Below are 27,150 nucleotides of genomic sequence, written 5' to 3'. Positions count from 1 at the left end.
CGCAAAAGCGCCAGCGTGCGAGCGCCGGAGCACAGGCTCCCAACAGAGCGGCTGGGCGGCATGCCGCCCCCAAAAATGTGCCGCCCTAGGCCCAGGCCTATGTGGCCTCGCCACAAATCCGGGCCTGCTTTCTATCTGCCTTACTTTTTCCTCCTCTGCCATCTCCCCCAAACTCTTCCAACCTGGGAGGGTAAATCTGTTTGATGTGCTCACACCTGCCTTAACAACCATCTTTCCCTGCTGTTTATTTCCCTTTGCTCCTACCACAGTCCAGCCCTCCTTCTCTGTCCCTTTCTCCTTCTTTTCCATCCCCCTCATTTCCTGAGGAACTGCAGGCTCCACTACTCCTTCCACCCTGGTCTCCAGCTCCATGCCTTCCTCATGCCCCTTACCCTTCTCCTCCTGAAATTCCTGCTCCAAATTAGGGCAACCTCTGACAATGTGATGCCAAGCATTGGGGCACTCCCTGTGTGTATGACCCCGAGCATTACATAGGTTGCACCTGGCCTCATTGCATTCCTTGCTGGTATGGCCTTTAGCACCCCACGGAGCAAACACCTTGGTTTCACAGTTACTGGGTACAAACAAACCCCCCTTTCTCTTCCTACGAAAAATGAGTTACGGAAGTGGCTGGGGACATTGTGATGGACCTCTAGTTTCACTTGGGCTTGCCCAAAAACCTTCCTCATTATAGACCCTCGTGAGAGGGGTTAGTACAGTGCACTCTCTTTAACCAAACAAGTATATCCTAAGGGGGGGACTGATTCTGTTTGAAAATGATGGTTACATTTTTGGTTTCAGGATGTGAAATTGGGACTGCCTTAAAGTTTTCCCACTCCTTTGTGCTTTTCTTTTGGTTATAAAGAGCCCAAAACCTCTCTAGCCCCTGGGACAGTTTAAAGCTGAAATCATATTCAGTAACAGAGATATCTAGAAAAGCATAGACATCATTAGTAGTGAAACCCATAGACTCTTTCACCAGATTACGTGCCACTTACCTCCAACCCGGGAATTTGTCTTGTCCCCCCTCCCATTTAATCCTCACCACATTGCGCCTCTTAAACACCGACCCATCAAAGGATCTATTTACCCCAGACATATTAGCAAACAGCCTCCTCCTTTTCCACATATTCACAGGTGCTTGGCCTGCCCAACCTCTGGAGCAGCCTTACTGCCCCCCACAGTCCCCTCTCCCACCCCCCCCAGCATTCTTAACCCGCTGTACCCCCTCACTCACAGCCTCTCTCTCACCACTTGCCCCACTCACACACACTTGCTGCACAACAACATTAGCAGGGATATTAGAAGAAACATTAGAAGAATTTGTGTTCCCTTTTTTCTGCTCAAACCTTTCCCGGGTCGTATAAATCTCTTCCCATGGTTTAATTATTAAAAAAGTATTTTTAATTTCTTCTTCCAGTTCCTCTCTTTATTATACATAGCAGTCTTTTTTTATTCCCTGCCCTCTTAACTCTCCAGTCGCCATGGCAGCCAAACTAAATTCTTGCAATGACATTATTCAGTTCTTTTTTCCTTTGCTGCAAACACTCCATAGCTTTCAGTGCTCTGACAAGTTCCTCATGATTTTAGTCTTTAGAAGTGGAAGCCCCAGAAAAGTCTTTTGAGACACAGTCTGCAGCAGCAACAGTCCCATTAGTGGAAGCCCCCTCCACTACACAGGCAATTAAGGAAAAGTCAGTTTGTTTGTTACCTGCACAGTCCGGCTCCAGCACCTGTCAAGCCACAGTCTCAGGGACCTCATCCAGCTTCCCTTCCTCCTCACTCTCCACAGACACCTCTTCCACCACCTCCTCCTCCTCCTTTCACCTTTTTGCTCACTTTCTTTACAGTAGCAGCCATTTTCTTCTCTGCACCAACCACAGCTTTCTGGCTCACTGGATCCCAGCCTTGGTCGGGTGTCCATTGCCCCAGCTTTCTCTGTTGGGGGCAACTTCTTACCCATTTCCAAAAAAATAAATAATCAAAACAAAAATGAAAAGTAAAGACTATAAGGCTGCAAAAACAGTCAGAAGGGCCTGGATAAGTCAAAATCACAAGCTCTCTCAAAATCACCAGTTCTCTCAAAACACGTCTGCTCACTACGAGGATCAGATAGGATCTGTGCAGCCAGTGGGAGAGAATGCTCTGTTATACAGATAGCTAGAATCTCAGTGGCCATAAAGCAGGACAGGACTGCTGCTTTCAATGGGGATCAGATAGGAATCTGTGCAGCCACTGGGACAGAATGCTCTGTTATACAGATAGCTAGAATCTCAGCTGCCATAAAGCGGGACAGGACTACTGCTTGCCCTTTTAGCCAGGTAGTAAATTGCAAAAGCAACTCTGCTTACTGGAGACGTTTAGTACTTCAGTGATGATTCTATACCTGCAGTTTCCAACTGACGAGTGCAATTATTTTTTACAGGTTGTTGTGTCCACAACCGTTAATGTGGATGGGCACGTGCTGGCAGTGTCGGATAATATGTTTGTTCATAACAACTCAAAACATGGAAGGAGGGCACGCCGGCTTGATCCTTCTGATGGGACCCCTTCCTACCTGGAACATGGTAAGACTCTTTCATTTTAATGTAGAGACGTTGTTACATTGATAAATATGCCTTTATTTATCAATGCAAATACAAAGCAGGAAAATTCTTTGTTCTCATCATTTATTCTCTTTTTAGGGAAAATACATGCACAATGAACCATTACTTATACATAAAGCAGATTTTCCCCCTTTAAGTGCCTGTTTTAAAGAGGCCCCGGCAATTCCTTCGGCTTGCGATCCTTTAAGGCAATTATCTTTTCAAATAACGGCAGCTCCTGTGTGATTCAAAGGAAACATCCCACTGTATTGATAATCACAGCCGGAGCGATTATTACCATAGCCGTGCCTTAAAGACGCACTGCTGAGGAAAAAAATTAACTCAACCTTGCACATATTTTGTGGGGCAGATTAGAAGCCTTTTTAATTAAGTCCCTGAAATATTAAATTCCGCTCAGCAGTTTGACTCTGGCACTAAATACAGTAAACTACACTGAACAACAACTGAATTAATTAAGAGATTTCAAAAATGTAGAAGTTGTTTATGGTATGCTCAGTTGCCAGATTCAATGAATGCTTCAAAAAAGTATCAACTTTATATTTTGTTTTAATGAGTCACGTAATTTATGAAAAAAAAGGAATCCGGTTTATTGAGGTATCTCTGCAGCAGGGGGTGGAGATTTTCTATGACCCACAATCGCCCCTTAGATAATACCATTTTATCCATGTAGGCGGTGATAAGGACTTTGTGGCCAGCTCTCCAGCAACACATTGGCCACTTAGGCAAGGTTACAGGGGTGGTTCCCTTTAGGTTATCTGTTTATATGTTGTAGAATGGACAATTCTAATCAGCTTTTCAATTGCTCTTCATTATTTATCGTTCATAGTTTTTTAATTATTTGCCTTTTAACTTCTGATTTTTTTCCAGCTTTCAAATGGGGGTCAGTGACCCCATCTAAAACACATGCTCTCTAAAGCTACAAATGTATTATTATTGCTACTTTTTATTACTCATCTTTCTATCCAGGCCTCTCCTATTCATTTTCCAGTCTCTTCATGGTTGCTAGGGTAATTTGGACCCTAGCAACCAGATTGCTGAAATTGAAAACTGGAGAACTGCTGAATAAAAAAACCTCAAAAACCACAAATAATAAATGAAAACCAATTGCAAATTGTCTCAGAATATCGCTCTCTATATCATACTAAAATATAAATATATGTTCATGGGTATAAGTAGCGTACACCAGATTTTAAAAAAAATTTATTCATTTATCAAAACATTAAAAGCACTGATCGACGTTTCGGTCCAGTTCTTGGACCGTTATCAAGATCTTGATAACGGTCCAAGACCAGGACCGAAACGTCGATCAGTGCTTTATGCTTTTAATGGTTTGATAAATAAACTAATGCATTTTTTAAAATCCGGTGTGCGCTACTTATACCCATGGACATGTGAATATTCGAGACAGCAGCAGCACCTGGTCAAGATTTTTCAAAGGAGTGCGAGAAACCCTTTTGGTTTCTCTTTAGGTAGTAGTGGCAGCAACTCCTTTCACACAGGTTTCCAGCTGATCTTACGTGTGCATTTATTTAAAACAGCAGCTTAAATACCAACATAACAGTTCATACCCTTTGGGAAGGCAGTAAACAAAATAGTCCAAGTGTACTGGTAAATGAAAATGTCATTTTCCCAAAGGTCCCACAGTCTCCCACTTGGGCAATATAAGTCCAGCAAACAAAATTAACTGTTAACTCACAGTCCTTTGGAGATTCCTTGTGCTTTTCTCCTGGAAGCAGCCCACTCCCCAAACACTTAAGGAAGTAGCTGGTAGCCAGTCCTTGCTACCAGATAACTTGTCTCCTTCTGGAAACTTGTGCCCAGCAATAAAAATCCTTATGCTTTAAACACAGGTAACATGCTGTTACTATGCCAACTTTTTAACACAGCCCTCCCTCTCTCTCCAGGGCAGAGAGCAGCCTTAATTGAGCCCCCACCTTTTTACTTCAGGTGAGGCTAATCACCTCACTGCTATTTAGAGCCTCATTTTCACATCCCTCTGCACAGCTTCATAGAGGATTCTGGGAGGGATATACTATGATTTTCCCAACAATGCTACAATATATATATAAAGACTTTTCAGGAGTTGGCACTCACGTCACCAGGGCCGCTCCGGCCATGAGGCAAGGTGAGAATCTTGCCTCAGGTGGCACGGAGCGGCCAGTTACCAGGGGCGGCAAAAAGCCGCCTCTGGTAACTTTAAGAGCCGAATTTCCGTTTTTTAAAACGGAAATTCGGCTCTTCTAGCGCAGCGAGCGTTCCAATAGCAATGGAACACTATTGGTTACGGATTGTTAAACCCTATGAGGTCACTTTGGCGCCATTTTGTATTGTGATCACTATATAAAGTTTTATTGCACATTGTACACTATCCTTGAGAAAGGTCCCAAGAGGGACCGAAACGTGGAGCACTGTGATGTGTGAAATGAAATAATAAAAAGACACTTGTTTTACAAAGGGAAGTGCTGGCCCAGGAATGCTTTATTCCAGATTTTGATTATATGATTGAGAATTGGCCGTGCACCCCTGAGATTGCTTGATTGGAGTGCGGATACTGAAGAGATATAACTATATATATATATATATATATATATATATATATATATATATATATATATATATATATATATGCGCCAATTATTCAGAGACCAGCACTCCCTGTAGTAAAAGCCAATTTCTTTATTGTGTCTGTGCCCGACGTTTTGGTCCCGATTGGGACCTTGAAAAAGGTCCCAATCGGGACCGAAACGTTGGGCACAGACACAATAAAGAAATTGGCTTTTACTACAGGGAGTGCTGGTCTCTGAATAATTGGCATATATATAATTACCGTGCACCCCTCCCTTTGCTGAAATTATTTGCCTTGGAGTGCGGATACTCACTTGGAAGGAGATATATATATATATATATATATAATATATATATATATATATTTTTTTTAATTATTTGCATTTTTCTATTGATGCTTCCCAGCTTTAAAATGGGTGTCACTGACCCCATCTAAAACACAAATGCTCTATAAGGCTACAAATGTTATTGCTACTTTTCATTTAGAGGTCTAAGGGGAACATAAAAAAAAAAAAAGTTAATGAGGGTTTTTATTTACTGCTGGTAGCAAATAGCATTTTTTTTTTCCCCTTTCCCTCTTTCTTCTAATTAAGGGGGAGGGGTTAATCAGGTAAATTCTGAACAGGCTTTGTGTGCTCTGGTTGAAACCTTACACTTGTGAAGGCAAAGCGAGTGTGGGAGCTGCTTAGCGAGTGTTGCACGTGATCGAAGTGTTGCATGTGAATTAAGTGTTAAGCAGCGTTAAAAACCTTAAGGCGTTGGTGTTTGCTGTGCATGCTGGGAGTGCTGGGTGCAAGGAGGGAGTAAGTGCAAATAACTGACTGCTGTGTGTTCTGTGAGTTATCTGACTGAGACAAACAGCTTTTTCTTTTCTCTCTTTGGGGTAAACTAGTTGATAGATTAAGTGCATTTACTTTCTTTTTGTGTTTTAGCTTTAGAGGTCTAAGGGGAACATAAAAAAAAAAAAAAGTTAATAAGGGTTTTTATTTACTGCTGGTAGCAAATAGCATTTTTTTTTCCCCTTTCCCTCTTTCTTCAAATTAAGGGGGAGGGGTTAATCAGGTAAATTCTGAACAGGCTTTGTGTGCTCTGGTTGAAACCTTACACTTGTGAAGGCAAAGCGAGTGTGGGAGCTGCTTAGCGAGTGTTGCATGTGATCGAAGTGTTGCATGTGAATTAAGTGTTAAGCAGCGTTAAAAACCTTAAGGCGTTGGTGTTTGCTGTGCATGCTGGGAGTGCTGGGTGCAAGGAGGGAGTAAGTGCAAATAACTGACTGCTGTGTGTTCTGTGAGTTATCTGACTGAGACAAACAGCTTTTTCTTTTCTCTCTTTGGGGTAAACTAGTTGATAGATTAAGTGCATTTACTTTCTTTTTGTGTTTTAGCTTTAGAGGTCTAAGGGGAACATAAAAAAAAAAAAAAAGTTAATAAGGGTTTTTATTTACTGCTGGTAGCAAATAGCATTTTTTTTTTCCCCTTTCCCTCTTTCTTCTAATTAAGGGGGAGGGGTTAATCAGGTAAATTCTGAACAGGCTTTGTGTGCTCTGGTTGAAACCTTACACTTGTGAAGGCAAAGCGAGTGTGGGAGCTTCTTAGCGAGTGTTGCATTTGATCTAAGTGTTGCATGTGAATTAAGTGTTAAGCAGCGTTAAAAACTGAAAAGGTGTTGGTGAGGAATTACATTTGGGAGACTGTAAGTACCCAGTGTAAATATGAGTGGGTTTGCTGGTATTACTCAGTGTGTGTCTTGTCACATGTATGTGGTGTTGGAGCAGCAGTTCCCTGCAGTATTTACATGTGAGTGATGTCGGTGGGTTTTCATCTTGGAATCTGAGCTGCAGACTCTAAGGGGTGAACTTGCAGCACTGAGAGCCTCGGCAAACGAGGGGGAGGAAAGGAGGCTCGCAGAGCAACCACTGGCAGGGGCTAGTGGAGTGGGGGGGAGGAGAAGGGGCAGTGGAGGCTAATGAGGGAGGAAGGTTTGTGACAGTCAAGAGGGGAAGTAGGGGACAGAAGAGTAGGGGGACTGGTCCACAGTTTGTCCAAAACAGCAAATTCGCCGTTTTGGCTGAAGATGCTGGGGAGGAAAACTCCGAACTGGCGTGTATGGAGCAGGCTGACTCTCGGAGCACCCCGGGAGGCAGTGGCTCTAATACGGGTGGTGGGGGGAGTGCAAGGAAGGAAATGCAGGTTCTAGTTATAGGGGATTCAATTATTAGAAAGGTGGATAGGGTAATCTGTCGCAAGGCCCCTACATGCCGAACAGTCTGCTGCTTGCCTGGTGCTAGGGTTCGGCATGTGGTGGAACGAGTGGACAGATTATTGGGAGGGGCTGGGGAAGACCCAGCGGTCTTGGTACACATAGGTACCAATGACAAAGTTAGAGGAGGTGGTGAAGTCCTCAAAATTGATTTTAAAAAACTAGGTTCAAAGCTGAGGGCGAGGACTTCCAAGGTAATTTTCTCCGAGATATTACCTGAGCCACGAGCAACGCTAAGGAGACAGCGGGAGCGTAGGGAGATTAATGCGTGGCTGAAAGATTGGTGTAGGGAGGAGGGTTTTGGGTTTTTGGAGAACTGGGCTGATTTTTCAGTCGGCTACAGGCTCTTTGCTAGGGATGGGCTGCACCTCAATGATGATGGGGCAGCTGTTTTGGGAGAGAAGATGGCTAGAGGGTTGGAGGAGATTTTAAACTAGGTGTGGGGGGGGGAGGGTTCAGTAAAAGATTCAGTGGTAGACAGGTTAGATGAGATAGTGGGCAAAGAAAGGGAAAATGGGGGAGGAGATTTGGCTGGGGATACTGTTAAGGATAGGGAGGACCACATGTCATGTCATATGTTCAATATGGTGCCAGTATTAAATGTATGTTTACAAATGCAAGAAGTCTGACTGGTAAAATGGGAGAGCTGGAGCTGCTGGTGATGGAAGGAAAATATGATGTGATTGGTGTGGCCGAAACATGGCTGAATGAGTCGCATGACTGGGCAGTAAATATCAGTGGCTATACTTTGTTTCGGAGGGACAGAGGCAATAGAAAAGGAGGAGGGGTATGTCTGTATGTTAGGCAGGATTTAAAAGCTCATATAAAGGAGGAGGTTATGTTAGAAAATGAGGGGGCAGAAGTCGTATGGGTGGAGTTCTTCACCAATTGTAAAGAATCCAGCAAATTAATTGTAGGCGTATGCTATAGACCCCCTAATGTAAGTGAGGAGGAAGAGACAAAGCTCCTAATGCAAATAGAAAAGGCTGCTAGTTTAGGTAAAGTAATGATAATGGGGGATTTTAATTACCCAGATATTGACTGGAGCAACGGTACTGCTAGATCAGTTAATGGGAACAAGTTTATAAACTTATTGCACGACAGTTTTTTAGCACAAGTTGTTGAGGAGCCAACCAGAAAAAATGCTATTCTTGATTTAGTGATCTCAAATGACCCAGAACTTATAGCAAATGTGCAAGTCATTGAACCCCTGGGTAATAGTGACCATAATGTTATATCATTTAATGTCTGGTGCAAAAAACAAAAATATACTGGGGCAACGAAAACCATGAATTTTGCAAAAGCTAATTTTAGTGCCTTGAGGGCTGCCCTACAGAGCATTAATTGGGGCATTAGGGTTTCAGCTAAAAACACAGAACAGAAATGGTTGTCCTTTAAAATGATATTAAATCATTACTGTTCTCAATTTATTCCCTTAAGGACTAAACGTAGAAGCTCTAAGAATCATCCTTGTGGCTTAATACAGAAGTAAAGAAGTTAATGGGAAAGAAGAGAAAGGCATTTAAAAACTACAAATCTGTAGGGACAGAAGCTGCATTTAATGAATATAAACACTGTAATAAATGTTGTAAATCAGCAATCCGGAAGGCTAAGAAAATAAGTGAAGAGTTAATTGCGGTGGAGGTGAAAACTAACCCTAAAAAGTTTTTTAAATATATTAATAGTAAAAAGATGCAGGTTGAGAGTGTTGCTCCATTAAATAATGGTACCAGTATGGTTGTAACAGATACAGATAAGGCAAATGTGTTAAATCAGTTCTTTTCATCAGTGTATACAATAGAGGAGTCTGGGTTCACAGGCTCACTTAATAACTGCACGAATGGTTCAGCTCAATCTAGTCAGTGGCTGACTCAGGATATGATTCAAAAAGCTTTAATACAAATTAATGTAAACAAGGCTCCAGGGCCTGATGGCATACACCCCCGGGTTCTAAGAGAGCTTAGTTCAGTTTTAGACCAGCCCTTATTTCTGATTTTCTCAGATTCACTGTCATCTGGTATGGTGCCTATGGATTGGAGAAAAGCTGATGTTATTCCAATATTTAAAAAGGGATTACGATCTCAGCCTGGCAATTATAGGCCAGTAAGCTTGACATCTGTGGTGGGCAAATTATTTGAAGGCTTGTTAAGGGATCACATTCAAAATTTTGTCCTAATGAATGGCATTATGAGCAACAATCAGCATGGCTTTATGAAGGATAGGTCATGTCAGACGAATTTGATTGCATTTTATGATGTGGTAAGTAAGATTCTGGATAGTGGGGGCAGTAGATGTGATCTATTTGGATTTTGCCAAAGCGTTTGATACTGTGCCCCACAAACGACTGCTTTCTAAACTAAGGTCTGTTGGGCTTAATGAAGTCGTTTGCACGTGGATAGGAAACTGGCTACAGGATCGGGTACAGAGGGTGGTTGTTAATGGGACATTCTCTACTTGGAGTAAGGTTCTTAGTGGGGTCCCCCAGGGCTCAGTATTGGGTCCACTTTTATTTAACTTGTTCATTAATGACTTAGGGGAGGGTGTTGTAAGTAATGTATCAGTGTTTGCAGATGACACAAAATTATCCAGCCCAATTAATTCCATCCAGGATGTGGCATCCTTGCAACATGATCTTGACAAACTGGCAATCTGGGCAGCTAAGTGGCAAATGAAATTCAATGTTGATAAATGTAAAGTCATGCACCTGGGATGTAAAAATATCCAAGCCACTTATACCCTTAATGGGACTGCACTAGGCAAATCCATTATGGAAAAGGACCTTGGAGTCCTTGTAGATGATAAACTTGGCTGTAGCACGCAATGCCAGTCGGCAGCATCAAGGGCAAATAAGATCTTGAGCTGTATTAAAAGGGGCATAGAGTCAAGGGAGGAGGGGGTCATTCTTCCACTGTATAGAGCACTTGTAAGGCCCCATCTACAATATGCCGTACAGTTTTGGTCTCCATCACTCAAACAGGACATTATTGTATTAGAGAGGGTACAGAGAAGGGCAACTAAGCTGGTAAAAGGTATTGAAAATCTTAGCTATGAGGAAAGACTGGCCAAATTGGAGATGTTCACGCTGGAGAAGAGGTGCTTAAGGGGTGATATGATGACTATGTATAAATATATAAGGGGATCATATAATAATCTCTCTAATGCTTTATTTACCAGTAGGTCCTTCCAGCTGACAGGAGGTCACCCATTCCGATTAGAAGAAAAGAGGTTCCGCCTAAATATTCGGAAGGGGTTTTTTACAGTGAGAGCTGTGAAGATGTGGAATTCTCTCCCTGAATCAGTTGTACAGGCTGATACATTAGATAGCTTTAAGAAGGGGTTGGATGGCTTTTTAGCAAGTAAGGGAATACAGGGTTATGGGAAATAGCTCATAGTCCAAGTTGATCCAGGGACTAGTCCGATTGCCATTTTGGAGTCAGGAAGGAATTTTTCCCCCTCTAAGGCAAATTGGAGAGGCTTCAGATGGGTTTTTTTGCCTTCCTCTGGATCAACTGGCAGATAGGTAGTTAATAAAAAAAAAAAAAAAAAAAGGTTGAACTCGATGGACTTTTTTCAACCTTACTTACTATGTTACTATGTATGTTACTCATGTTTCTATTCAGACCTCCTATTCAAAGTCCAGTCTCTTCAAATTCAAATCAATGCATGGTTGCTAGGGTAATTTGGACCCTATCAACCAGAGTGCTGAAATTGCAAACTGGAGAGCTGCCAAATAAAAAGCTAAATAACTAAAAAAAACACAAATAATAAAACAATGAAAACCAGTTGCAAATTGTCTCACTGCAAACGTTAAAACCCCTTTAACTTGCTAGCTGTACCAGACACACCTTTGTGTATGTTTTGCAAATGTAAAACAAGTATCCAATTAGCTCTTAATATGTATATTAAGCAAATCCATGGGGGTTACCAAAGAAGGTATAGCGTTCCTTGAAAGGGAAAATAAGTCCTGTAAATCAAGAATGGCTCCAGTCTTCTATCCTTCCTTTCTAATGGGGATAGCACAAGAGCTCTCGGAGCAGCTGGCGGGGACACATTCTAATTCTATGATTGCATAATATACATAGCAAAGCAGGGAGTTTGTTACCCAGAGAGCATTCTGGAGAGAAGTGACTAAATGACTTTATATACCATTAGCATTCCCTGCTACAATGAGCCATCTCACAGTGTTTATGCAAATACTAAGGAGCACACTCCAGCGGCCCTGGCAGGCAAAAAGGAGGCTGACAACATGTTAAATCTTCTTCATTTCCAATGGCCGCATCAGTTTACATAATTTTGCCTTATATTGTTTTTTCATAACAGCTGACTTTATTATTCATATTTACAAACAGACCATTCTCTGTTTCTAAGACCTTTGTTTGAGGAGCAGAGCTTAGGCATCTTTAGGGCAATGGCATAGAAAGCTACAGTATATGGCTCATTTTGGCGATGCTTGAAGCATGGGTATAATAATAGTCTCTGGGAAGGGACTGTGACTGTGGGATAGCAGGTATAGTAGGGAAAGATGGTGCCTATAGTAGCAGTGGGATAATAGTCTCTGGGAAGAGACTGTGGCATAGCAGATATAGTAGGGAGAGGTGGTGCCTATAGTAACACTGGGATAATAGTCTCTGGGGAGGGACTGTGACTGTGGGATAGCAGATATAGTAGGGAGAGGTCTTGCTTATAGTAACAGGGGGATAATAGTCTCTGGGAAAGGACTGTGACTGTGGGATAGCAGGTATAGTAGGGAGAGATGGTGCCTATCGTAGCAGTGAGATAATAGTCACTGGGAAGGGACTGTGACTGTGGGATAGCAGGTATAGTAGGGAGAGATGGTGCCTATAGTAGCAGTGGGATAATAGACTATGAGAAGGATCATGTTCTGCCATTCCACTGTGGTGGCCTGTCCCAGGAGGTTGCAAACACTAACATTTTGGTTTTTTTTAGACATTGACATATGCAATTATTGCAAACGCAAGAAAACTGACTCTAGCTCAACAGAACGATCGATCTTTAAATAAGTCCAGAGGGTCTTAATGACACTAATAGGATAATGGAAAAAGAGAATTGATAAAAACATTTTTGGACTCTTTCCTGGAGTCTCTTGGGGTCTGTGCTTGAGCTGGAATAGTATCCCTGATCCACCCAGAGCCTAAAATGAGACAATATCTCTATTAGTGCCTGAAACTGTTCTGCTGTAAGCTAAACAGTTGTATATCATTTATCTATCTATTATTTATATGATTTAGATATTGGACCGTGTATAGGATCAGATGATTGCTAGCTGAGGATGCTGGGAGTTCTGGATCTCCTTTTTAAAGGAGAAGGAAAGCTACTGAAGCAAACAATAGTTTAGCCACATTAGTTTACAGCTATACGACTATATTTATTCTGCAGAATGCTTTACCATACCTGAGTAAACAGCTCTAGAAACATGTTTTTTTCAAAACGCATCAGTTAATAGTGCTACTCCAGCAGAATTCTGCACTGAAATCCATTTCTCAAAAGAGCAAACAGATTTTTTTTTATATTCAATTTTGAAATCTGACATGGGGCTAGACATTTTGTCAATTTCCCAGCTGCCCCAGGTCATGGGGCATTTGCTGTGTACTGACCTCCTATAAGAGGCTCTATATGGCAGGACCCCTGGTTTTTATGTAGCCAAAACTTGCCTCCAAACCAGGAATTCAAAAATAAACACCTGCATTGATGCCACTGGGGGCAACATCTAAAGGGTTGGTGAGCAACATGTTGCTTGTGAGCTACTGGCTGGGTATCACTGTTTTATAGCTTTCCTCTAATGTACCCAGTTCACATCATCCACTTGAACCAACAAAAGCTGCCTTTCAGTCCCCAGAGGGCTAAGCAATTGAAAGACAGATAAATGCAAAATGCACCTTGTAAAATAGCCAGGCTTGAAATTGATACATTAGTATCAATGTGAAATTCACTGTAACAAAGATAGATTGATTGATATGAATGAGTGGCGTGGGCAGAGGACAAAGAGAGGCTCTAAGAGAGATAACAACCTGCTCACTGCACATTCACATCCTTAGCTGGGAGCCTGATTGATGTGAATAGGTAGAATTAGATTCATATTGATAGGTACATTGGCATCAGCACAGCTGCACAATTAGCTGGCAGGATCAGTACCCTGGATAAGTCTTTATAAAGCCTTATGATATAGGATTGATGTATAGGTACTGTAAGTATAAGAGCGCTACGCAATATGTTGGCATTCTAAAAATACTTTATAATAGAGGATAGATAAGATACTGTATATACACTAATGATAGATGAGAAAGATAGATAGATAGATGATACATATAAAGATAGATGACAGATGATAGATAGATAAATGATAGATAAATAGATAAATATAAAAATAGATATATAGATAAATACAACGATAGATAGATATATAGATAGAGCATTAGGACCTATGCACCTTTGCATCTAGAACAATAGTCTGTATAGGCTGTGCCATGCACCTTACGCCGGATTAGGAATGTACCATAGGTGGGAATTAGATACAGGGGTCTCCTGTACCTTGCTACCCCTGGCACTCCCAAATCATGTCAGAATGATGCATGGGGGATCCAGAGTACCCATGTGCCACCCGAATGACACACTAAGTCAAGCTCTTTACATTCTATTCTTGCCAAAAGTAGTGGTGCAATGTGCAAGGAGCAAAAAAATAGATATGGATGGATGGACGGATGGACATATAGATAGATAGATAACATACATATACATATATAGAAAGTCCACACAAGGAAAAGTTCCTGTGTGGGACTGAAATGTCGGATCAATAAACTTCTTTTTATCCACATTGACTTTTGTGTAAAATTCTGTGAGTGGCATCACTATCAGGGCCGGATTTCCCATTCTTGCGGACCTAGTGCCGGCACAGCCTCCCCCTTGCAAGCGTACATGAGCAAGCGCAGGAGCACTGGGGAGCTGCGCGTCCCCAGTGATCTACAGAAAGCGGCTGGAAGCCATGCCGCCCCTCACTGTTTGCTGCCCTAGGCCAGGGCCTTTGTGGCCTCGCCACAAATCTGGGCCTGATCACTATGGACTTTCTATTTACTTTTTAAGCATGAGCACCCAAGTCTCGACTACAGTATACTCAAGATGTGTGGCCCATACACGCTGTTCTAGATAGATACTGTACATAGATAGATAGATTCAATAGAAGATAGATTAGATAGATAGATGATAGATAGATAGATAGATTATAGAGATGACAGACAGATATATAGACAGTTAGACAGAAAGGTAGATTGGTAGCTAGACAGATGTACATAGTAACATAGTAAGATAGTAAGTAAGGTTGAAAAAAAGACACACGTCCATCAAGTTCAACCTTTTTTTTATCATTATATCTGCCTAACTGCCAGTTGATCGAGAGGAAAGCAAAAAACCCATCTGAAGCCTCACCAATTTGCTTCAGAGGCGGAAAAATTCCTTCCTGACTCCAAAAGGGCAATCGGACTAGTCCCTGGATCAACTTTTGTTATGAGCTATCTTCCATAACCCTGTATTCCCTCATTTACTAAAAAGCCATCCAACCCCTTCTTAAAGCTATCTAATGTATCCGCCTGTACAACTGATTCAGGGAGAGAATTCCACATCTTCACAACTCTCACTGTAAAAAACCCCTTCCGAATATTTAGGCGGAACCTCTTTTCTTCTAATCGGAATGGGTGAACTCGTGTCAGCTGGAAAGACCTACTGGTAAATAAAGCTTTAGAGAGATTATTATATGATCCCTTTATATATTGATACATAGTTATCACATCACCACTTAAGCTCCTCTTCTCCGGCGTGAGCATCCCCAATTTGGCCAGTCTTTCCTCATAGCTAAGATTTTCCATACCTTTCACCAGCTTAGTTGCCCTTCTCTGTACCCTCTCTAATACAATAATGTCCTGTTTGAGTGATGGAGACCAAAACTGTACGGCATATTCTAGATGGGGCCTTACAAGTGCTCTATACAGTGGAAGAATGACCCCTTCCTCCCGTGACTCTATGCCCCTTTTAATACAGCTCAAGACCTTATTTGCCCTTGATGCTGCTGACTGGCATTGCTTGCTACAGCCAAGTTTATCATCTACAAGGACTCCAAGGTCCTTTTCCATAATGGATTTGCCTAGTGCAGTACCATTAAGGGTATAAGTGGCTTGGATATTTTTACATCCCAGGTGCATGACTTTACATTTATCAACATTGAATCTCATTTGCCACTTAGTTGCCCAGATTGCCAGTTTGTCAAGATCGTGTTGCAAGGATGCCACATCCTGGATGGAATTAATTGGACTGGATAGTTTTGTGTCATCTGCAAACATTGATACATTACTTACAACACCCTCCCCTAAGTCATTAATGAACAAGTTAAATAAAAGTGGACCTAATACAGAGCCCTGGGGGACCCCACTAAGAACCTTACTCCAAGTAGAGAATGTACCATTAACAAACACCTTCTGTACCCGATCCTGTAGCCAGTTCCTATCCATGTGCAAACAACTTCATTAAGCCCAACAGACCTTAGTTTAGAAAGCAGTCGTTTATGGGGCACAGTATCAAACGCTTTGGCAAAATCCAAAATAGATCACATCTACTGCCCCCCACTGTCCAGCATCTTACTTACCTCATCATAAAAAGCAATCAAATTTGTCTGACATGACCTATCCTTCATAAAGCCATGTTGATTGCTGCTCATAATGCCACTGACTAGGACAAAATGTTGAATGTGATCCCTTAACAAGCCTTCAAATAATTTGCCCACCACAGATGTTAAGATTACTGGCCTATAATTGCCAGGCTGAGATCGTAATCCCTTTTTAAATATTGGAATAACATCAGCTTTTCTCCAATCCATAGGCACCATACCAGATGAAAGTGAATCTGAGAAAATCAGAAATAGGGGCTGGTCTAAAACTGAACTAAGCTCTCTTAGAACCCGGGGGTGTATGCCATCAGGCCCTGAAGCCTTGTTTACATTAATTTTTATTAAAGCTTTATGAATCATATCCTGAGTCAGCCACTGACTAGATTGAGCTGAGCCATTAGTGCAACTATAAAGTGAGTCCTCTATTGTATACACTGAAGAAAATACCTGATTTAACACATTTGCCTTTTCTGTATCTGTTACAACCATACTGGTACCATTATTTAATAGAGCAACACTCTCAACCTGCATCTTTTTACTATTAATATATTTAAAAAACTTTTTAGGGTTAGTTTTCACCTCTATCGCAATTAACTCTTCATTTCCTTTCTTTGCCTTCCGGATTGCTGATTTACAACATTTATTACAGTGTTTATATTCATTAAATGCAGCTTCTGTCCCAACAGATTTGTTTTAAATGCCTTTCTCTTCTTCCCTATTAACTTCTTTATTTCTGACCAAAATGATTTTGGTCATGATTGGTGCCCTTTCAGGGAATAAATTGAGAACAGTAATGATTTAATATCATTTTAAATGACAACCATTTCTGTTCTGTGTTTTTAGCTGAAAACTTAATGCCCCAATCAATACTCTGTAGGGCAGCCCTCAAGGCACTAAAATTAGCTTTTGCAAAATTCATGTTTTTTGTTGCCCCAGTATATTTTTGTTTTTTGCACCAGACATTAAATGATATAACATTATGTACCCCAGTGAGGTTATGTGCAAAATACAAAATACAAGCCTCTTGCTCCTTTGCACTTTGTCAATTCATTTCATATGAGCCATACAGGTCTAGTAACCCAGAGAGACCCAATCCACTGAACAACTGATCTGTTATCTTGGTTAATAACCCCAGTGCCAAAGTTGCAAGTTTTGGAACATTACCCCGATCAAGAGAACTTTATTGTAGGGCATACTTAAGGTAAATATTACATATTATTACAGGGTGCTTGGTGCTGCCCAGTTGCTAACACCAGTTTTGCCCAAACGGCTGTTCTCCACTATATGTGCCCATTGCAGCTGGTGGTAGCATCAAGGAGCCCACCTGAACTTGCTGTAATATGTTGATTTGACTGACGCCCCCAGAACTACAAACAAAAAGAGGAAACAGACTGAATCACCCTTAGGCTAAAATTAGCCTCCAGCCTTTCAACTGTTCTTAAATCTTCTGCTTACGGGAGGTTGTATCTTATAGTAACACAATGGGTGCCAAGGTGGCAGAAGCCGCAGACCTGTTGAGAGGAGCAGGTGTGTGTTTGAGTCAGGTCGTCTCTAAGCTGCAAGAAAGGAGGAGGAATGGATGCAAGCAGCATGATAATATCCTCATACTGTACTATCAATATGGTAGCTCCCACTTTTATATATTGTGTGTGTTTAAAACAGGACAGTCTCCCTGTGTCGTGTTGGTGACAGCAGGAAATGTCTTCTGCAAGTGAAATTGCTTCCCCCATCTCCAGTAAACATGCAAATCTATAAATCTTATGATTATTCACGAACGGAGATGTTTATAGATACAGAACTGCGAATGTTCCAACATGCGGCGTCTGTATTTGCATTATTGCTCTTTATATATCATGCACAGAGTATTTCCCACTAACTTGGTTTGTACACATATACTTTCTGTACATATTGTAAGGGCTTAGGTAGCTGGGATCAGTTTCCTGGGGATAGCACAGCCCATGGCACAAGCACAACTCGTGAGAGTATAGTCTGTTTTTGGCAGTTTATTATCACTTGGAGCAGAATAAACAAAACAAAAAATTCAAAATAAAATCCTTGCCACTTAATGGGCTTATAACTAATACAGGTCAGTTCTCCTAACTAACCAGAAGTAGGCCTACCGCCTGTCTCCTCAAACCAAATGAAAAGGTAGTACAAAAAAAGTTCCAACCTTGTAGGGATTCCAATATCTCTCTGTGCTCACACAGACAGCTTAACTGTATCTTTTTTTCTCAGACTGCAGCTCTCCCCTCTGGCTTGAGCTGCCTTTTTAATTATTCACCTGAGATGCCTCAGGATAACACAAAAAAACCGGGCTGGATTAACAGTCCCAGAACCACTCTGTTAGGAACCTGGGGCATAAATAAGATCCTCCTGGACTTTCCCAGGTATCAGGTATCTTAGTAGTGACCTCACCACAATTCTCTATGAAGCAGTGCAGAGGGATGTGAAAATGAGGCTCTGAGTAGCAGGGAGGTGATTAGCCTCACCTGGAGTAAAAGGTGCGTTCTCAATTAAGGCTGCTCTCTGCCCTGGAGAGAGAGAGAAAGGAGAGCTACTGGAGTGCTGTGTTAAAAGTTTGCTTAGTAACTGCATGTTACCTGTGTTTAAAGCTTAAGGACTTTTATTGCTGGGCACAAGTTTCCAGAAAGAGACAAGTTATCTGGTAGCAAGGACTGGCTACCAGCTACTGCCTTAAGTGTTTGGGGAGCGGCTGCTTCCAGGAGAAAAGCACAAGGAATCTCCAAAGGACTGTGAGTTAACAGTTAATTTTGTTTGCTGGACTTATATTGCCCCAGTGGGATACTGTGGGACCTTTGGGAAAAGGACATTTTCATTTATCAGTACAGCTGGACTATTTTTGTTTACTGCCTTCCCAAAGGGTATGAACTGTTATGTTGGTGTTTAAGCTGCTGTGTTAAATAAATGCACACGTGAGATCAGCTGGAAACCTGTGTACTGTCTACTGTCTGTGTGAAAGGAGTTGCTGCTGCTACTACCTAAAGAGCCATTCCCCCACAATTGGTGGAGGATGCGGGCAGCTCCTTAAAGAGACAGTTATATTAAAGGATTGTTATATCAAGCGCAGTAGGGTACTTTCACAGAACATTGCCAATATGGAGGAGATTCTAAAAGAACTTGTAAAGTCCAATGCTCAGCAGCAGCAGCAGCATCACACCAATGAGCATCTGCTGCAAGCCAATGCTCATCAGCAGCGGACTAATCAAATACTTGCAGAGTCTTCTCAAACAGCTTTAAAGGAACAGCAGGCTATCAACAGTCAGCTTCTAAAACGGATCGACACTATGGAAAAGTTCCAAAGTGGATCAAGAGAGCCCGTCTCTGTGTATAAAAGAGTGCAAACCTCTTTACAAAAGATTACATCAGAGGATGATGTGGAGGCTTATCTCGCCATATTTGAAAGAGTGGCAGAGCGGGAAAAACTTTCACCTGACCAGTGGGCGGGGGTGCTTGCTCCTTTTTTGTCCGGAGAGTCGCAAAAGGCTTATTTTGATTTGAATCCTGAGGATGCCCATCAGTACCAAAATTTAAAAGTGGAAATAGTGGCCCGGTTGTGAGTAACCCTGGCTAGGAGGGCCCAGTGGGTACATGCCTGGACATTTGATGTGGTCAAACCTGTAAGGTCTCAGATGTATGACCTAATACATCTTGTCCAAAAGTGGCTACAACCAGAGGAATTAACTCCTGCACTAATAGTGGAAAGAGTGGTCCTGGATCGTTTTCCATTCGGCTGCAACGTTTTGCAGGCCAAGCTCATGCAACTGATGCTAACCAGATGGTGGCCCTGGTGGAGCGGTTTCTTACCACAGAGGATTTTCTTCAAAGTTCAACAGCTAAAAGTGCTGGCCCTAAGAGTCAAAAGGCACTGGGTATAGGTAAAGACATACCAACCACTAAAGGGTGGAAAGAGGCCCCAAAAGGTGGAAATGATTCCATGACCAAGCCATTGAGAGGGCAAAGCCCTAAACCAGACCTGCAAGTTAGGGATAGAGGACAAGTAATTTGTTGCGCTGTCATGAGCCAGGGCATATGGCAGCCAGTTGCCCACTTACCCTGGAACCCATGGATTGTAGCACTGCACAACCACATTTGTCCTTATTTGCTAAGCCTGTGTGTATTGCCCAACCTGGTGCAGAAGTGGAGCCACAAATGTGTACCATCAAAGTAGACGGGCAGGAAGTTTCTGGCCTTCTAGACTCTGGAAGTCTGTTAACTTTGGTTCATGCCAGCCTGGTAGACAAGCAGAAGCTACAGTCATGCCAGATGGGAGTTATTTGCATACATTGGGATGTTAAAAACTATCCCACAGCTTCCCTCTCTTTTGAAACGGCTGGTGGAATTTGCATTCATGAAGTGGGAGTCGTAACAAATTTAATGCATGATGTTATTTTGGGACGTGATTTTCCTGTGTTTTGGGACTTATGGGGTAAAGTAAAAGGGTGCGAGGAGGGAAGTGTGCCTCCAATGTCTATTTCCCCAATATGTCCTGAATCTTTAGAGTCTAATCTTCCCATATGTCCTGAGCCTTTAGAGTGTTTTTCCCCAGGTGAGGCTGTAGGAGTGGCCCCAGATAAAAATGGCAATTTCCCTTTAGAGGTCTTGATAGGAGAGGATGCGGAGCCTGAACTTGATCTGCCTGATCTACCCATTTCTCGGGATAATTTTGGCACTGCCCAACTAAGGGACCCCACCTTATGTAAAGCTCGGGAACAAATAAAGGTTGTAAATGGGGTGCCCCAGGAACCAGGTGCTGATAACATATTTCCTCATTTTGCAATGGAAAATGATTTACTGTATAGAGTAAATGAAGTACGGGGTGAGAGGATAGAGCAACTGATAGTTCCCCAAGCCCATAGACGTACAGTGCTGGATCTGGCACATGCCCATGTGTTAGGGGGACATTTGGGCTATGAGAAAACGAAAGACCGGGTGTTACAAAGGTTTTACTGGATTGGGGTACACCGAGAGGTAAAACAATATTGTGATTTCTGTCCCATTTGTCAGTTAACGGCCCCAATGCCACATTTCAAAAGTCCCCTTGTACCCTTGCCTATAATTGAGGTACCTTTTGACAGGATTGCCATGGATCTGGTAGGCCCTTTAGTCAGATCTGCTAGGGGACACCAATATATCCTTGTTGTACTTGATTATGCCACGCGGTATCCCGAGGCAATTCCACTAAGGAACGCCTCAGCAAAAAGCATTGCCAAAGAGTTGGTTCTGATGTTTACACGTACAGGGATCCCAAAGGAGATCCTCACTGACCAGGGGACACCCTTTATGTCAAAGGTAACAAAAGAATTGTGTAAGTTACTGAAAATCACCCAACTGCGTACCTCAGTGTACCACCCCCAAACAGATGGGCTGGTAGAGAGGTTTAACAAAACGCTAAAAGGCATGTTAAAGAGGGTGGTAGCTTCGGATGGTAAGGACTGGGATGCCCTTTTACCTTACCTCATGTTTGCCATACGGGAGGTGCCCCAAGCTTCCACTGGGTTCTCTCCTTTTGAACTGGTGTATAGTAGACACCCAAGGGGTCTCCTGGATATTACTAAGGAGACCTGGGAACAGGAAGCCACTCCCTTTAAGAGTGTAATCGAACATATCAGTCAAATGCAAGATAGAATCGAAAAGGTTATGCCTATTGTCCGGGAGCATTTGCAACAGGCTCTGGAGGCCCAGTCGAGGGTGTATAATCACTTGGCTAGGGTGAGAACCTTTAATCCGGGGGATACAGTACTGGTTCTTGTTCCCACAGTAGAAAGTAAATTCTTAGCAAAATGGCAAGGTCCTTATGAGATTGTAGAGAAGGTAGGAGAAGTTAATTACAAGGTTCATCAACCTGGGAAAAGGAAACCCTACCAAGTGTATCATGTAAATTTGATTAAGCCCTGGAAGGACCGCGAGACCCTTGCGGCTGTAACCTTCCCTAGGGAAACAGCAGGTAGTTCGGGTCCAGAGGCAAAAATATCTGAGACCCTGTCGCCAAGTCAAACCCAAGAGGTAAAAGAGTTCTTACAAAGAAATAAGGATGTGTTTTCAGAGTTGCCAGGGCAAACCAAGGTGATTAACCATGACATTATGACAGAACCTGGGGTAAAAGTAATCTTGAAACCCTATAGGGTGCCTGAAGCTCGCAGGCAGGCGATCTCAGATGAAGTTAAAAAGATGTTAGAGCTTTGGGTAATAGAAGAGTCATGCAGTGAGTGGTCTAACCCCATTGTCTTAAATCTCCGTTTTTGTAATGATTTCAGAAAATTAAATGAAGTCTCTAAATTTGACGCATACCCCATGCCCAGAGTAGATGAGCTGATTGAGAGGTTTGGCCCAGCAAGGTATATAACCACCCTTGACCTTACAAAGGGTTACTGGCAAGTTCCCTTAACTGATAGGGCCAAAGAGAAAACTGCTTTTTCTACCCTTGAAGGGTTATTCCAGTACAAAGTACTGCCTTTTGGTTTACATGGGGCCCCAGCTACGTTTCAAAGGCTGATGGACCGTGTTCTTAAGCCCCATCAGAAATATGCCTCAGCCTATCGTGATGACTTGGTCATCTTCAGCACAGATTGGCAAAGTCACTTACCCAGAGTCCAGGCTGTTCTGGATTCAATCAGAGCGGCTGGTTTAATAGCCAACCCAAAAAAATGTGCCCTTGGGTTAGAAGAGGCCCGTTACCTGGGATATGTAATTGGAAGGGGGGTAATTAAGCCCCAGATACACAAAATTGAGGCTATACAAAACTGGCCCCAGCCACTGTCAAAAAAACAAGTAAGAGCTTTTTTAGGAATGGTGGGCTACTACAGGAGATTTCTGCCCAGTTTTGCCACTATCGCAGCCCCACTAACAAAGTTAACTAGAGGTAGAAAATCTGCCATGGTTACATGGAACCCAGAAGCAGAGACAGCATTCCAAAATCTAAAAACTGTTCTCTGTAAGTGCCCAGTTTTGATTACCCCTGATTTCAAACATGAATTCATAGTTCAAACAGATGTCTCAGATGTGGGACTAGGCGCTGTTTTGTCCCAGGTGATCAGGGGTGAAGACCACCCAGTGGCCTACCTTAGCAGGAAGCTAACGTCAGGGGAAAGAAATTATGCCATTGTGGAAAAGGAGTGTCTGGCCATTAAGTGGGCTCTAGAAGCCCTAAGGTACTATCTCTTAGGGCGACAGTTCAGGTTAGTGACTGATCACGCTCCTTTAATGTGGATGGCGCAAAACAAAGAGAAAAACGCCAGGGTCACCAGATGGTTTCTGGCACTATAAAATTTTCAAGTTTGTAGTAGAACACAGACCAGGGAGTCAACAGGGAAATGCTGATGCTCTCTCTAGGGTACACTGTCTGGTGGCCAAGTGTGCTCAACCCAACAAGTTTGAGCAGAGGGGGAGGATATGTAGCATGGTTGGGAAAATCATAGATGGAAACTATATCCCTCCCAGAATTCTCTATGAAGCAGTGCAGAGGGATGTGAAAATGAGGCTCTGAGTAACAGGGAGCCTCACCTGGAGTAAAAGGTGGGGTCTCAATTAAGGCTGATCTCTGCCCTGGAGAGAGAGAGAAAGGAGAGCTACTGGAGTGCTGTGTTAAAAGTTTGCTTAGTAACTGCATGTTACCTGTGTTTAAAGCATAAGGACTTTTATTGCTGGGCACAAGTTTCCAGAAAGAGACAAGTTATCTGGTAGCAAGGACTGGCTACCAGCTACTGCCTTAAGTGTTTGGGGAGCGGCTGCTTCCAGGAGAAAAGCACAAGGAATCTCCAAAGGACTGTGAGTTAACAGTTAATTTTGTTTGCTGAACTTATATTGCCCCAGTGGGAGACTGTGGGACCTTTGGGAAAAGGACATTTTCATTTATCAGTACAGCTGGACTATTTTTGTTTACTGCCTTCCCAAAGGGTATGAACTGTTATGTTGGTGTTTAAGCTGCTAATAATGTTAAATAAATGCACACGTGAGATCAGCTGGAAACCTGTGTACTGTCTACTGTCTGTGTGAAAGGAGTTGCTGCTGCTACTACCTAAAGAGCCATTCCCCCACAATATATATATATATATATATAGTCACAGATTCTTCTTTTTTAGGGGTTACCACTCGCTCCAGGAAAGAGACGGACAGAGGGAGAGAAGGCGCCGATACACCAGACAGGTGGGGGGGGCATAAACCCAAGAGGGAAACCCCCATAGAGCAGGAGAATGTGATCTTTAATTTGAGCCATCATGTGCTGTCTCCTAGTGAGGTCTCTTTGCTTAATAGGGGCCCCTTTCATTTGTCCCTAACCAGAAACCAGACACTTTCGATTTTCTAATTGACATCCATTGCTTCCAAAGGAAACTAAAGCTCAAAGAACACTTCAAGGATAGAGTGGAAAAGACCGCTCCTCCTTTTAGGGGCAAGTGTACTTTTGATCCACCTAATACACCAGCTGCAATTCGGACTTTCACTAAGGTGCTGCATAATGAAGCAGTCAGAATCAAACAACAACAACATGGGTTCCCTAATTTATCTAGTGCTGAGCGGGAGGCCATCGGGTCTCTTAAGAGGGACAAGGACTTAGTGATCAGACCAGCTGATAAGGGAGAAGCAATAGTGCTTCTTGATTACAACTATTACCGCAAGGAGATTCTAGCACAACTTTCGGACTTAACCACATACAGACCCCTGCCTGGTGACCCCACTCATACATTTAAAATGGAGTTGGACAGTTATCTCGCTATGGCACATAGGGCGGGCTGGCTTGATACCAGCACATTACACTACTTGCAGACGGAGCATCCACGGACCCCTATTATATACACGTTACCTAAGGTACACAAATCTTTGTCAGCACCCCCGGGCAGACCCATCATATCGGCAGTGGGCTCATTGTATCAGCCAGTCTCTACGTTCATCGACTCGTTCCTGCAGTCTCACGTAAGAGCTCTGCCATCCTACACACAAGACTCCACACATGTAATCAGAAAATTGTATGATCTTGGCAACATCCCATCAGATTGCCTTCTAGCCACCATGGATGTCAAAAGTCTGTACATGTTGATTCCACACGATCAAGGCATTGAGGCATGCAGGAGAGGTCTACTGACGCACAGTATCGACAAGGTCCCCAGTGAATTTTTAATACATATGCTTGAACTCACGTTAATTAGGAACTTTTTCCGCTTTGAGAATTCTTTTTACTTACAGGTCTCCGGAATCGCAATGGGCAGTGCCTTAGCACCCTCATTTGCAAACTTATTCATGTTAAGTTTTGAAACAGCTAACATCTTACCACTATTGGGGTCCTCCATCTTGTCATATTTCCGCTATATTGACGACCTGTTCCTTGTCTGGAATGATAGTGAAGAGGCTCTGCAGGACTTTCACAACAACTTAAATGCCTTGGACACCCCCATCAAACTGACGCTGAACTGAAATTGACTTCTTGGATTTACACATACAGTATATAAGAGGGAGGGAGGTCTTGGCACCAAGTTATTCCACAAGTCAATGGACCGTAACTCAAGGAGGTATCCCGTACTCCCAATTTGTGAGAGTCATCAGGAATAACAGTGACGACCATTCAGCTCAGGCTCAACTACAGAATATGTATGATAAATTTCTGAAGCGTGGCTATTCCCGGAGTCTTCTGGATATACAACTTAATAAGGCCAGGCTACATACGCAGGATTCCCTACTCAATAGGGAAGCCCCCAAGCTTAAAGATGTGATGCCATTGATCTTCACTACAATGTATTCAACTGCAGCCAACACTCTCTCCAAGGAGATCAAATCAAACTGGCCCATGATCTCTATGGACGACTCCTGTACCTGTACCTCTATCTTTGTGGTGTATATTATCATTTGCCCTTGTGGCTTGTACTATGTCGATAAGACTGCTACTACTCTGAGGGAACGGATTAGTAATCATCGTTCGGCTATCAGCAAAGCCACTCAACCAGTAGCCAGACATTATATTTCCCATGGCCATGGACTTCAAATGTATGGCGATCGACCATCAGCCACCGCTGAACGGGGGGGGAGACAGGGACAACGCACTACTGAGAAGGGAATCAAGATGGATGTTTAAACTGGACACTCTAACACCCAGGGGCCTCAATGAATCACTACCGCTGGGATGCTTCAGCTAGGTTGTATCCTGGTGTCCATTATAATGCTCCCATGGGCTAATTGATTATGATAATATTTATGCCTACTTTGCAATGGCTGGGCCCTGTGCTCAACTGTGCGTTCACCTGTATATGTGTACGTGTTTGCCTTTTGTGTCCATTGGTCTGACCATGTATTTATGCAGTTGTTGATTTTCGACTCTCTGGCTAACCCACACTTTTTTTTAAAAAATTTATCTGGTTTGGGACACACATAAGTGGTTTCTGATGTTGTCAGATGGTCAAGGCACTCTAGCACTAGGCGACAGGTGACATATAGGACCATATATGTACATGTATGTGGGCAGGGACAAACGACGAACACACTTTGTGTCATGACCATGTGTATTAAAGCCTCTGCCAATGTGTGGGCCCATCCGGGCCACACAGGTATTTATTTATATATATATATATATATATAATACACAAAAGCCATGAATATCTTGTAAATTATATCCTTATAAACGGTCAGTTCTGATGTCATCAGCTATAAACGGTGAGTTCTGATGTAATTTCAGTCACATGACTTACTGAAACTTGTGTATTATAATAAATAAAGTACCCCCAGTTGTAAAATATGAGGATATTAAAAGTAACCTCGGAGTTCCATGACCTGTATAAATACACTCGGCCTTCGGCCTCGTGTTTTTATATGGTCATGAAACTCCTCGGTAACTTATAATATCCTTATATTTTACAAGAGGGGGTACTTTATTCACTATATAATTAACAATAGTTAATTTGCTTGTCATTAAAAAAGCTTCTATTGGCAAGTATAAGGAAACAGGGACACACAAAATCTTCTTGCAATTTATATGTATGTGTGTAAACATTTCCAGGATGGGGGAATGAGAGAAACAACCATGGAAAATGTCAGGGATTCGCTCCC

The 27,150-nt window shown here is 42.5% G+C and overlaps 1 protein-coding gene across 4 annotated transcripts in view; it reads left to right on the top strand.

Annotated features, from left to right (window-relative positions):
- The window catches only part of LOC108710765 (transcription factor COE1), a 402,967-nt gene that overhangs the window by 271,244 nt on the left and 104,573 nt on the right, over positions 1–27,150 (top strand). For all 4 annotated transcript variants that reach the window (XM_041586021.1, XM_041586022.1, XM_018251928.2 and 1 more), the window contains exon 8: positions 2,426–2,567. In XM_041586021.1, the coding sequence (XP_041441955.1) occupies positions 2,426–2,567 (142 nt within the window). The remainder of the gene's footprint in view (positions 1–2,425; positions 2,568–27,150) is intronic.

This window comes from Xenopus laevis, chromosome 3L (genome assembly GCF_017654675.1).
Source record: "Xenopus laevis strain J_2021 chromosome 3L, Xenopus_laevis_v10.1, whole genome shotgun sequence".
Classification (NCBI taxonomy): Eukaryota; Metazoa; Chordata; class Amphibia; order Anura; family Pipidae; genus Xenopus; species Xenopus laevis.
The sequence above is the reverse complement of the archived record's forward strand: the minus strand, read 5'-3'. Positions and strand labels throughout refer to the sequence as shown.